Below are 13,225 nucleotides of genomic sequence, written 5' to 3' on the forward strand. Positions count from 1 at the left end.
AGCTGACCAAAGGAATTTGGAATCAGACAAACCAAGGAGCAAGGTTCAGGTTGCATCCTTAAGAGAGTCAGAAAACGTGATCACATCAGTGGCCAGTCAAGACACTGAGTTAAAAGAACTAAGAAGTAATTACGCAAAACTTCAGGAGGAAACAGAAATGTTAAAGAAAGAGTTGAGGAAAATGTCAGTTGAATTTGTTGATGAAAGAGAAAGAACCGTCAGCTTAGACTCTTTGGGACAGCAGGAGCAGTACCAGGAGCAATGTATGGGCAGCTTGTTGGAGGACATAAAGCACCTACAGAAAAAGCTGAAGGCGTATGAGGCTGAAGCTGTAGATGTTAAGACAGCACTTAAGCACGTAAATAATGAGAAAGAAGCACTTATTAAAAAAAGTGAAGAGGATTACAAGATGAACCAGGAGAAACTGCAGAGACTGAGAACTGAAGCTAAGAAGGAGATTGCAGAAAAGGACGAGGAAATAGAAGCGTTGCGTTGTTCGCTTACGGATCTCAAAGATAAACTTGATCTGGAAAAAGAATTATTAAATGAAGCTATAAAGGAGGGCCAAGAAGAAGCCTACCATTACAAAACAGCATTTGAAGAAATGAAGGATGAAAAAGAGAAACTTCTCAGTTGTTTGGAAAAGTCCGATTTGGAACTAATTAATATGAAAAAGGAGGTAAAACATTTCAGTGAAGAAAACAAAAAACTTCTGACAGAGCTATGTATGCTACGTGAGAAGGCTGAGATGAGTAGACCTGTGGCGTCATGCAGAGAGCTCAAGGAAGAAAATTATACTGAAAAAGTACTGGGAGAGTTTTGTCCAGAAAGTAATTCCTTTCAAGGAAAGTTACAAGATAAAGGCACCTGTTTTCAACTATCAGAGACTGATTACTCCGGGAAAACTAAACCTAGAGAAGCAACAGAATGTCAAATCCAGGAACAAATGCAAATGATTGAAGAGCCACTGTCAAAAACATCAAGTGTAAATGATTCTAAACCAGAAGAGCAAAGAACTATAGCAGAAGAAAAGTCCAGAGAGCGCCTTCAAAGAAAATTACAGGCGGCTTTAATATCACGTAAAGAAGCCCTGAGAGAAAATAAATGTCTAAAAGACCAGATTGATAAGCTGCTGTTGGAAAGAGAAGAACTGGTGAACAAGACAGGTATGCTTGAACAGTTGTTAGAACTTGGTAGAGAAAAACAAAGTTCAAGTACTGTTTCTCCATTGTCTGAAGAGGAGCGGCTCGTTTCTGAAAATGCTAGACTGTTGACTGAAAATGAAAACCTCACTGCGGCATGCGAAAGTCTTAAATCCACCATGGAGACTATAGTTCAGGAAAAAGAGGCCTTTTCTTTCCAACTCAATACCTTAAAAGATTCTCAGACAGTTGAATTAACAGGATGGAAGGCTAAACATAGTGAGTTAAAGCAGGAGTATGAATCACTTCTTCAGGCTTATGAGAATATCAGTAGTAAAATAGCAGATATGAGGCAAGTTATTGATCTCACTAGAAAAGAGAAGCAAGAGGCTATTCAAAGGCTCAGGGAAGGAGAATCTGAGAAGGAGGCTCTTGAGAAGCGTTTACAAAAACTCCTAGATGAAAATGAGCTTACTAAGAACCAACTGAAACAACTCATTGAATCCAAGAAAATTGAGGTTGACGAATTACAAAGTAAAGCAGAAAGGCAGATCCGTGAGCAAGAAGCAAGGACGCAAGAACACCAGGATCGTCTTCAGGAACTCACTGATCAGAATCATCAACTAATGGAGGAAAATGAGCAGCTGAAACAAACTTCTGAAAATTTAAAGCAGGCTTTAGAGAAAATCCAGAAGGAAAATGATATCCTTCATAATAACATCACTGTAACTAAAGCAGCTTTGGGAGAGCTCCAAGTTCAAGTGGAAGTGTACCAAACTGATATGCAATCTAAAATCAGTGATGCGTTATATGAGAATGAATCATTGTTAAAGGACATTAATGTGTTAAAGGATAAACTCTCTGACAAAGAGCAAGATGTGCTTGTCCTAGAACAAGAAAGAAAATTAATTTCAGAAAAAGCACAAGAAACTGAAAAATCTTTGGACCATAAAAATCATTGTCTAACAAAGCTGGACGTGGAATGTAAAAGCCTTAAACAAGAAATTGTTAGTCTAAATGAAAAAGTTAAGATTTTAGAGGATGATAAATGTCTGTTACAGGAAGAATTAGAAAATGTACAAGAAAGTTCTTACAGAGTAAAGAATGAGAGAGAATTTCTTGAGACAGAATTGCTTAATCATGTTAAAAAGGTTGATCATCTTACTGATAGAATGAAATCAGCACAGGTGCAGAATAACTTGCTGTTACAGCAACTGGAAGAATTAAAGGCAGAAAAATGTAATGTGATCAGAGAGAAAGAAGAACAGCAGTTACACCTTGTAAAAATGTTTGAGGAGAAGGTGAAAAGTGCTCAGAGGGATAATAATGGAAGTAAAAACAAAACGAAAGAATTGCAAGAACTGCTAAAGGAGAAACAGCAGGAGATCAACCATTTGCAAAAGGATTCTATAAAGTTTCAGGAGCTGATCCTGGATTTGGAAAGATCTGTGAAACTGGCACAGTCAAAAAGTGAAAAATTCGAAAAAGACTTAAGTAATATTTCAGAAAAGCTTGCAAAATCAAATGAAGAAATACATTGTCTCAAGGGAGAGCTTTCTTCACAGATGAACTTGTTGGATCAGTCAAAGAATGAAGTGGACAGACTTACAGATGAGAATATAAATTGGAGAAAAGAACTTAAAAAGAAAGAAGATGAACTACAAATTCAAAAGAGAGACTATGAGAGAGAATTGGAATTTAATCTTCAACAATTAAAATTGGTTCACAAAAGAGAATTTTTGAACCTAGAAGAAAGACACGGTGTCCTGGAGAGAGAAAAAGATAGGGCAGTTAGTGAGATTCACAGTTTGCAAGAGGAAGTTAACATTAAGGACTCTCAAAACAAGAAGCTTCAAGCAGATTTGAATGCAGCTTTGGCACGATTAGCTGCTTTTACGAAGTGTGTGTCCTCTCTCCAGGATGACCGGGACAGGGTAATCACTGAAATGAAAACCTGGGAAATGCAGTTCAAAGAGGCCATCCAAAATAAAGAGAAACAGATAGAAGACAGTAATAAAAGAATAACGTCTTTACAAGATGAATTGAAAGACAAAATTACTCAGATTCAAGAGTTGAATATCAAATATTCTGTGGTAGAGGAGACAAAGGATGAACTGTATTTGAGGCAAAAATCTGTTGATATGCAACGCTATGAAGAGCTCTGCAGAATAAAGGAAGAAAATACGTATTTTTTCACCAGGCAGCAAGAATTGGAGAGTGTTCTTCAGTCCAAAGAAGCAGCTTTGCAAGCACTCCTTAAAGAAAATAATTCTCTTAATCATCTCATAGAGAATAGTAAAAGTGCAGGAAGAGAGATAAAAGCTCTGGAAAGTAGTTTTACAAGACAGGAACAAGAATTGCAACAGCTTCTAGCTGAGAAGGAAAAAATTAATGCTGAGTTGCAAAAGCAGATTACCATTTCTGAGCAAATGAAGATCATGCTAAATAGCAAAGACAAAGAAATTTCCTTACTCATTTCTTCAAAAGGTGATGAGATTTCTGACTATCTGAATCAGGTACAGACGCAACATAGAAACCAAATCAAAGAGTATGAACTTCAGTTAAGGTCTTCGCAGCTAGAGAGACAACAGTCTGAGGAGTCCTGTCAGAGGATGGAAAAAGAATTGAGGAGTCTCCGGATGAAAGCAGACCAAGCAGGTCAAGATAAGGCTGCAATTGCCAGTGAAGTAGATGCCTTTAAAAAATCAATGTCATCTCTTCAGAATGATCGGGATGATCTTTTTTCCAAATATAAAGAACTGGAACACCTTCATCAAGAGGTCTTAAATCAGCGGGACAGACTTATAGTTGGCAATGCAAGTGAGAATAATGCTTTGAAGCAAGAACTAAGGATACTTCTCAATCAGAGAGATGATCTTCATTCTGAAAATGCAATGCTAAGTGCACAGCTGATAAAGTACAGGGAAGATCTTAATCAAGTTTTATCTCTGAAAGACCATCAGCTGAAAGACTTACTTAAGCAGAAATTGGACTGTATTAAAAGCCTCGAACAAGAAAAATATGACCTTCAAAAACAAATGAAAGAAATGCACCTTTCCAATCAACTGCAAAAGGATACTGCTGAAACTTTGGAACATGAAAATAAAAAATTAGTGTCTAAAATAAATGATTTAGAATCTTTAATTGCATCATTAAACAAAGAGAAGCTTGTTTCTGAATCTGGAGAGAAACTGCGAACTAGTGATAGTGTTCAGAAAAAAGAATGGGTATCCAGTGGACAGTATGGAGAAAATCTTCAGAAGAAGATTCGAGAACTCCAGAAATCAAGAGGCAGAAATACTAAGGATGCAGATGAGGAATACAGTAAGACTCTCTTGACACTTGAAGATGGAGATGACCCTGGTGCTTTTGCAGAGAAGATGATATTAGAAGTTCAATCTCAAAATAGTGAGCTGAGGTCCCAAAATGAGGCCTTTGGGAAAGCAATGACTGCTCTGCAAAATGACAGAGATAGGATAATAGAGGACTTAAAGGTACTTCAGAGCAAATACACATCTGAACTCAAGACGGAGAAAAAGAAAGGAGAGGAACTTGAGGCTGAATTGGATGGCTTTAAATTACATCTGATCAGTATGCTCAAAGAAAATTCTCTTCTGAATCGGGTTATTTTTGATGCTGCAGATAAGGTTACACTTGATCAGATTGCTGATGAAATTGAAAATCTCTGTAGGACGTTAGTCAGTCGTGAGATGGAGATGAGCAGACTCTCATCTGAGTGTGGGAATTATGTTCACCAGATTGAAGCGTTTTCCAAGGCTATGGCCAGTCTTCAGGATGACCGAGACAAATTGCTGCAGGAACTCAGCAATCAGAAGGTAACTTCTGAAACAAAACAGGGCACAGCTTCATTTCCCATTGGTTGTAACAGCATCCGTGAGATAAATTCTTTTAAAAGTAGTTTGGATATGCCTCAGAACAATAGGGAAATATTGGTGATTATTTTTTTTTTTAATGCAGAGAACGCTTAGAGACTTTATGGATTCTGAAGTTTAACTTTGTAAATTATGTGAGTGCTAAGAAAACATTGTGTGACTAGAGAATGCGTGTTTACAATTTTGGCAGTTTAGATAATTATCCTGTTAAACAGAAGCAAGTGGGGGAAAAGCATTAGTCTGTGGTTAGAATTCTAGCACTAATAAAACTTCAATCATACAGTTTTCATTCTGGTTCACTAACCATGTTTATTAAACGTAGGCTAAAGAAGGAGCCAGCCTTGCAGCTGTTGAAATATCAAAACTGAAGACCAAGGTTGATGATTTGGAGAAGGCATTGCATCAGACAAAAGCCTTCCAAGCAGAAACTGAGCGAGAGATTGCATCATACCAGAATGAGCTTGCTGGATTGAGGTATAAATGTTAAAATTAACAAATAGTACGTGTGGCTCTTGTTTAGAGTTCTTCAGTGACTTCACAACCTGATGCAAACCAAGATCACGTATAGTTTAGCAGTGGGATAAGAATATTTCTGTGATGTGTGAAATCAGCTTTCACAGAGTTGTCTTTGTTCATGGTTATCCTTCTATCTTTAGGTAATGGTCTCTTTGTTTATGTAAAATTTCAAACAGTCTTAATTGAATGTTTATCGTTCTGTTGGTGACTTGGATATACGGAACTACAGTTTAAGAATCTTATTTCAACGCTTGGTATTCAGTCCCGTTCTTAATGATTGATATGGCTGAACATTTTCTCCCCACATTTCCTTTTTTAAAAAATGTCTGAGGTGTCGCGTATTTGGCTCAACTACGTATTGAAAATTAACTTCATTTCACACTTGAGCATTATTTTTGTAGATTCAAGAGTCCATTTCAGCACTGTTCACATCTTGCATCGTCTGTGACAAATGAATAATGTGACACCTCGGGCCTAATTCTGCGAATGCCGCATGAGGTCTGCTTCAAAGGAAGGCAGCAGGCATTTTTAAGTGGCGCTCAGTGGAGGCAGATCAACAGCATCTTAGGCTGCTGCTGTTCTTTAAGCTTTTAAACTTGTGCAGATGGTTGAAGTGCGAAAGCATGCTATGATCAGTTCAGTGAAGATAATTTTGGCCGAATTGGAGGCCAGTAGGCAGTGTCCTAGTGCCTTACTGCATTTTATTGTCCCTGGAGCAATTTCTAGATCTCAAATTAAAGTCTGTGTAAGATGATATCTGTCTTATACTAGAAGCTTTTGGGGAAGGGGGTGTAGATCAAAAGGCCAGCCCCACATTCATCCTTGCAAATGTGAGCGAGTTGGCATGAAATATTCAAACCTCCTTCTAACTTGTAGACTTAACCAGTGAACAGCATGAATAGTCTTTTCCCATTTTCCCCCCAAACTTTAAAAACATATATTAAGTTGCATTTAAAAGGATTTAAATTACTTTTATGCCCTTTGTGATACTGCTTGTGTATAACAGCAGTTTCTGGAGATGTGGCATGTTTGTTTATTTCAGTCTTCTGAGTCTGGGGTATTCCTTTTCAAACTTGTGTCCTTGCAGCAGGGTAGACTGGCTGTCGTGAGCAGCACTCTACACACTTGTGACCTGGAGTTGCTTTGCTGTGCAACCTTGGTCTTTAGGTAGCTGAAATAGATGTTAGTATCTTTGCAGGCAATGAACTTCTCTCGTCTCCCAGCCGACGAAACAAACGTGATGTTATCATTTTCCAGGCTTTATCTGATTTATTTTTTTTAGCAGGTATCTTTAAACTGAAGTATGTATTGAGAATGTTCATGTAGTGCTCCATATTTGCATATAACAGTTCAAAAAAAATACCATTACTTTTCTCAGAAATAACCGTGAGTACAGCTTTAACCTTTTGATTCACTAGTGTCTATATCTTATCATTTAACATCTAGTCTACTATTTTATGTTCAGAATGGAAAACAACCTCCTCCTCTCAGAGTCCCAGGCACTGCGAAATCAATATCAAATCACAGTTGCTGAGAAAGACAGACAGATTGCAGAACTACAGAAGCTGCAACAAGACACGATTGTTAAGAAATCAGTCTCCGCTGGCAGCAATTACCCAGTCAAGGTAAACAAATGACGCATAGCAGGAGGCACGAATCTACTTCCACCAGTTTATTGTATTAAATTTGCAGGCTGCTTTCCAAATGAGAACTATACAGTGTATGATAGTGAAGTATGGGAGGCTGCTGCGTGCGTTACCTGTATGTCAGTGTTGCCTAGGGTCAAATCAGCAAGTTACAACTATTCCAAGCAAATGAGTTGAATTATTAAAAACACTTTTTAATGCAGTCTGATATATTGAGCAACTTCTTTGAAACAAAGAAAAATCATGGGGTTCTCATACGTTGATAAAATAACAGAGAAAATTTGCTCATGTGGTGGATTACACTAAGTATAGAAGCATCATAATTTTTTGAGACATGAACTGTCTTTTAAAATCCAGTTTTAGAATTGGCTATCTGATGCAAATGCTATTGGGGGAACAGATAGACAAACAAGACGACTTGCATATATGTTATTTTTTAGAAAACCAGTCTAAATCAAATAAGTTATTTGGATATTGAAGAACTGATAGGAAAACCGGTGGAGAAAACATGATTCTTGGGTGTAAATAATTTGTAGTACACTTCACCTCAGCTTCATGGAAGTATTATATTGCAATACAAAAAGAAATTTCAAAGGAGGGAGGAGGAAAGCAAGAATAGGGGACATTTGGTGACAAATGCAAAACTAGTAAGAGGATGTGCTCTTTCAGGTAATGGAAACATTTTTTCAGATGCATTATAGCTACAAACTGTTTTCAGGGACACACCTTAAAAAGTGTGTCAAAAAAAAAAAAAGGATCAAAAAAGGACTTTGTAGTTTACCCTGACAACAACAGTTTTCAGAATTTGTATACCTGATGCTAACAAATTTTAAAGATCTAATAAAGTTAATTCATCAGAGCCTAAACCAATCTGTAATTCCTGCAGATTAGAATAGGACCTAATTGGGGGGAGACAGGAGAGATGTGCCTAATGGAAGTGTTCTTACCCTTCCCTGAAGCAGCTGGAGTTGGCTTCTGCCAGGAACAAAATCCTAGATTTAGAAAGGCAGCAGCTGAGACCCAGTCTGGCAATTGCTGTCTGCTTTTCTAGACAAGGGAAGTGTTATTTTAGAATAATATTCTTATTTGCCTTTTCTGTGCCAAAGGAAGTAAACCGTATTCCTTTTAATTTCATTAAAATCAGTGTTTCAGTTGGTCAGGTTTGTGTCTCATAGGCTGTTCATTTTCTGTGGTTAAAATCACAAATACAAGCTATTGAACAGTAATGTTTGTTGGGTTATGGAATATTTTGTGTGGTAGAAGTCTTCATTTCATGATTGTATAGGAAAATAGATTCCATAAAGCATTAGAAATGGCACACTTCCCTCCATTATTGGAGATTAACATCAAAATGTTGACATGCCAGAGATAAAGAAGGCCAAACCTGAGAATCAGTCATGAAGTTGGGTGTGGGTTTTTTTTCTTTCAAAATGGACTTTCAGCTTTAAATTTGTATTACAAAATAGCTGTTCGACAAGTTGTGAATACCATACATTATTAGTTTGAAAATAAGTTTTAAAAGGTGTTTTATATTTATCTGGCTTTTTCTGGGTTTCTTTTTCCCTTTTTTTTTTTTTGTGCTTCATGCTATTTGCAAATTAAAAATTAGGTTGGGTTGCCTTTTGATGGTAATTTTTTGTTTTAATTAAAGTACTGAGGTTGAAAACACTAAGCAGAAGGTTGTTTTTTTTTTTTAAATATATATATAAAGTCTCTTGCAAATGTATTCCTTGTGAGAAGGAAATGATCTTGTGAGAAGGAAATTGTTTTGTAGTCCATATGTATATTTAGTGGTGCTGTATATTATTTAGAAAACTTCTGTACCATTTACCCTGAATACGCTAATACTTTTTAAGGTTTTAGAAACTGCCGCACTCGCTGGAAGTGCAGACGTGCCAGAGGAAATCAAACACATCTTAGCTGAGAAGAATCAGCTTCAAAACGACCTGCAGCGCTGTCTTCAGGAGATACACCAGAAGGATCTGCATTTTCAGCAGATTAATTCAAAGGTAACTTAGAACTGCACTTACGATCCTCAATAACTCCTGTGAACCTGAGCTGGCATCAACATAGAAATACTGCTGAATTGGCAGTCTTGTATAACTGAAAGTTAGAGTGCTTTAAAACTTAGATTCTTCAAAACAACCCTGTTGGCTTAGACTGGAAATTGCAAACCAGATGTCAGTATTATCTTTCTGTCAGGCTTTCCTGACTTGTTACTTGACTGAGAGAGGTTTATTTGAATCTGCATTCTGAAGACATTGATGGGGCACTGCTGAACTTCTAGTCAAAGTAAAATACTTTTCATTATAGACAGAAGCAGATGTCTGTCTTAGATGGGACAAGATTTTTAGCTATCTCATACCAAATTTTAAACACCTCAAAAACCTTTCCTTACACATTCTTGATGATCACTTTTGTGGCCCTTAAGATGGTAAGAGTGTGTGTGTCCCCACATGGACATATGTGTTTGTGTTCACTTTTGTTCTCAAAAGTGTGTAAATGTTCTTGGAAATGTTCCCTTAATGGTATATCTCTCTTTGCCTGGCCTGGTATTAGGAGCAAATCAGGTTTATGTTAACTTACATCTGTCATTGTGTCTGTTTTCAGTGCTTCACCCAAACATTTTATAAACCTAATAGCAGTTTCAACCAAACTTTGAAACATTTGTAGAAATCTCAAACTGCTACAAGTGAAGATGAGTGTTTGGGTAACCGGTGGAGACCCCAATTACAGTCTGTTTTTTGAAAAGATGAAAACTCGACTGCTGTGCGTTCCTGGACTGCCTGGTGAACATGTTTAGATTATCAGGCTTATGTAGCTATATACGTTGTCCTGAAGTAGCAACTATGTATGCTGCCTTTTACCAGGCGGTGATACCATAGCAAACACAGTAGAGGAATGCATTGGGGTTTAAAACCCTGAGTTTCTGGTTTGGGTGTGTTGGTGGCAGGGGAAATCAATACTCAGGTTTCATTCTTTCCGCTGCTCATAAAACAACTAGTTAAACCTTACCAAACCTTGAGCTTGCCAAAAAGCTGATGTAATTTTGAAACTAGTACTTGGTTGTTTTCAACATCAAGTCTCAAAATTTGTAGTAATTTCCTGGAGGAGATAATTCCTGATTTTTATTAATTTAAATGTTACTTTGTTTCAGGTGGTGCAGTCTGCAGAAGAGAATGCTGTCTTGTCTGCCCAGTTGAAGACTCTTTCGCAGACTCTAAGGGATAACCAGCTTCGTTACACTGACTTGCAAAATCGTTATTTAAGACTGGAGAGGGAATATCAGACCATGCAAGTAACATCTTTCCAAGGCACTGTTCAGGTAAACAAATACATGGAAATGTTTTTAGGTGTTTTTTTTATCTTCTGTGCTTACGCTTTTCTGGTTTTCGTGCTAAAAATGAAGTACATACTTTTTGTTATGCTGATTCAGTACTTCTGCTAGGCCATGATACACTGAAGATAACTGTCTTTATTGTTGTAAAGCTGTTTTTATTTGACTTTTCATTTAAGAAAGCTGTTCATACAAGCTTTTTTTTGTTTTGAAGTATGATCTTGAATTGGTTTACAGCGGGCAGTGGCAATTGGATGATCACTAATCATTGGTTCACAAAGTTTAGTGATAATTTCACACCAGTCGTGAATCATTTTGCAAGGTGTTTGTGTAATGTTTTCAGACGCGAGATCTAGATTACCAGTTCAGCATTTCAGTACCCTCTGCCAATGCCTCATACACATCTGTAAGCTTATGCCTTTGTAATCTCTTCATTTTTCAAAAGTTTTCCTGTACTGCCTTGGTTATTCAGTAACAATTAATGTAATACCTAAAATATCATATGGATACATATATAATGCAACCCTTACTCTTCCATAAACAGAAATACAAACAAGGAGAACTGTAAACTAAAATATAAACGAATAGCTGCATTACTCCTGAAACTGCGGTCAGTGTTCTATTACTATGTAGATATGTTGTTGCATTTTAGACGTTGTTCAGAGATTGCCGTGTTGTGCAGCGCACATGTTTCCTTCAAGTCTTGCAGCACACACATCAACTTTCTGTTAGAAAACAGGTTTGGAAAATTGCAGTTCCGGAAATTAAAAGATTAAATGGCACAAAGAGTGGTTTGTTCCACTCTTTATGGTGTCTATGGCTTTAATTGAAATAAAGATTTTTGGCTACTAGAAAAATGGTGACTGGCTTTTTCTCCCCTGTAATATTTTCTAGGATGAAACTAGAGCAGAAGTTCCCCCTGGAGCGCCACAGGAAAGATCCGCGGTTATTGTTGAAATAGACAATACGGAGCTGAATGAACTCAGAAAAAGGTCAGGATTGAGAGCATGTATTAGCAATATTGTTTTCCTGACAGCTATGTTATAAGTGTGAAAGTAATGCCTTTCTAAGGGAAAGACGTGGATTTACAGTGGATTAAATGAATCACAGGCAGGTTCTTGAATTGTCATTATCTGGTAACATTTGTGGTTTGTTTTTGTAAAGATACATAATTATTGGTGACTTTTTATTTCAATATCTAATCTAAAGCATCTCATTCTAATTAAGTCTTTATCACAAAAAAGGACATTCATTCATAACAAAGAATGAGAAAGTAATTCTTAAAGGACCTAAAATACTGATTTCGGGTTTCATGTTGTCATAGGCTTTCAGAGACCGAGCAACAGTATGATTCAGTGCAGCAGGCGCTCTCACAGCTGACAGAAACACTGTCAGAAGAGAAGAGGAGGAGAGAAGCTGCAGAAGAGGCTCTTGGACTCTCTGAGGAGCAAAGTAACAGGTAAAATACTACTGCCTGTGAGTCATGGGGTGTTTTTCTCTTGAAAGAGTCTCTGTAAAACATATTTCTTTTTCTTTTCTTATACTTTTGAATTATGTGACAGTTTGGTTGCTGCATTAAACTCTTACGTGGGTATGAAATAACTTGCATGTTCAGAGAGCCAAAGCCATCTTTTGCTTCTGCTTCCCTGTGGACAAACACATGCTGAGGTTTTCATTTACACTCCGCCTGGAGTAAATGCAAAGTGTACTACAGAACTGGAAAATGGAGTGTCAGATTTTTTTCCTGTCTTTTATCTTTAGTGAGATTAGTGATAGGTTTTCCTATGGGTGTTAGATTCCTGAGCAAATAATAGAACAAATAGAGCAAACAAATAATAGAACCTGTTTGTGAGTCCGCAGTACCTGAAGAAATGAAAATGCATCTGTAACTGTGTGAAAAAGCTGTCTCTGATTCCATGGATCAAGAAAATGTTATGGGCTTTGGGATTTTTTTTTTCTTTATTTAACTTCTTGCTTCAGATGTTGGACTCAGTGAGTGGTATTTCTTTTTTTCCAAGTTAGAAAAAAATCTTACATATAACAGCTTTAGTACAGCCACTGTTTAGATTTAAAATACCATTATCCATCTGCCTACATAAAGTGTCCATCACTACCGTCATCTGAAAATCACCATTCAGTCAGCTAGCAATGATGAGGTTATTCTGAATAAATGAAACACCTTGAGAGTAGATTGCAAATAGAGGTTGAAAAAGACCTGGCAACACAAAGTCGTACTGCTTTTTGTGGGGACATTCCCCCAGTAATGTAAGAATGCAAAATAATGTTTCTTAAGTGAATACTGTACTTTTAAAGAGCAGATAATTCAGTACTCCATTGTCTCCCTTTAATTTTTCTCTAGATTTGAAGTAAGCAGTTACAGGTCTGTACCTAGCGAATATGCGGTTCAGATGGAAACTGAGGAGGAAAGAGAAGCCTTAATCATCAATCCTAGTGAACATGTTATTGTGCGAAAGGTAAGTACATGAAAGCTTTTAAAACCCTTGAATTTATGAGCTGCTCAGAAGTGGCACGCATATTGTATACTGCTAGTTGCAGACTGGATTGTACTGGACTGAAGACAGCACAGCTCATTATCTCCTTCATGCTACTCCTTCCTGTCTCCCCTCTGCTATACCTTTCTTTCAACTGTCACTCATTCTCGGAGTATGGATTTCCTTTCTGAGCGACTGG

At 37.2% G+C, this 13,225-nt stretch overlaps 1 protein-coding gene across 1 annotated transcript in view; it reads left to right on the forward strand.

Moving 5' to 3' along the window:
* LOC104287570 (golgin subfamily B member 1-like) overlaps positions 1–13,225 on the forward strand; it is a 39,999-nt gene that overhangs the window by 26,027 nt on the left and 747 nt on the right. The window contains exons 22-30 of the mRNA XM_009886293.1: positions 3–2,020; positions 2,114–4,978; positions 5,358–5,509; positions 7,017–7,176; positions 9,054–9,206; positions 10,355–10,522; positions 11,429–11,526; positions 11,859–11,993; positions 12,894–13,012. Coding sequence (XP_009884595.1) covers positions 3–2,020; positions 2,114–4,978; positions 5,358–5,509; positions 7,017–7,176; positions 9,054–9,206; positions 10,355–10,522; positions 11,429–11,526; positions 11,859–11,993; positions 12,894–13,012 — 5,868 coding nt within the window. The remainder of the gene's footprint in view (positions 1–2; positions 2,021–2,113; positions 4,979–5,357; positions 5,510–7,016; positions 7,177–9,053; positions 9,207–10,354; positions 10,523–11,428; positions 11,527–11,858; positions 11,994–12,893; positions 13,013–13,225) is intronic.

The sequence above is a fragment of the Charadrius vociferus genome, unplaced genomic scaffold (assembly GCF_000708025.1).
Source record: "Charadrius vociferus isolate BGI_N301 unplaced genomic scaffold, ASM70802v2 scaffold115, whole genome shotgun sequence".
Classification (NCBI taxonomy): Eukaryota; Metazoa; Chordata; class Aves; order Charadriiformes; family Charadriidae; genus Charadrius; species Charadrius vociferus.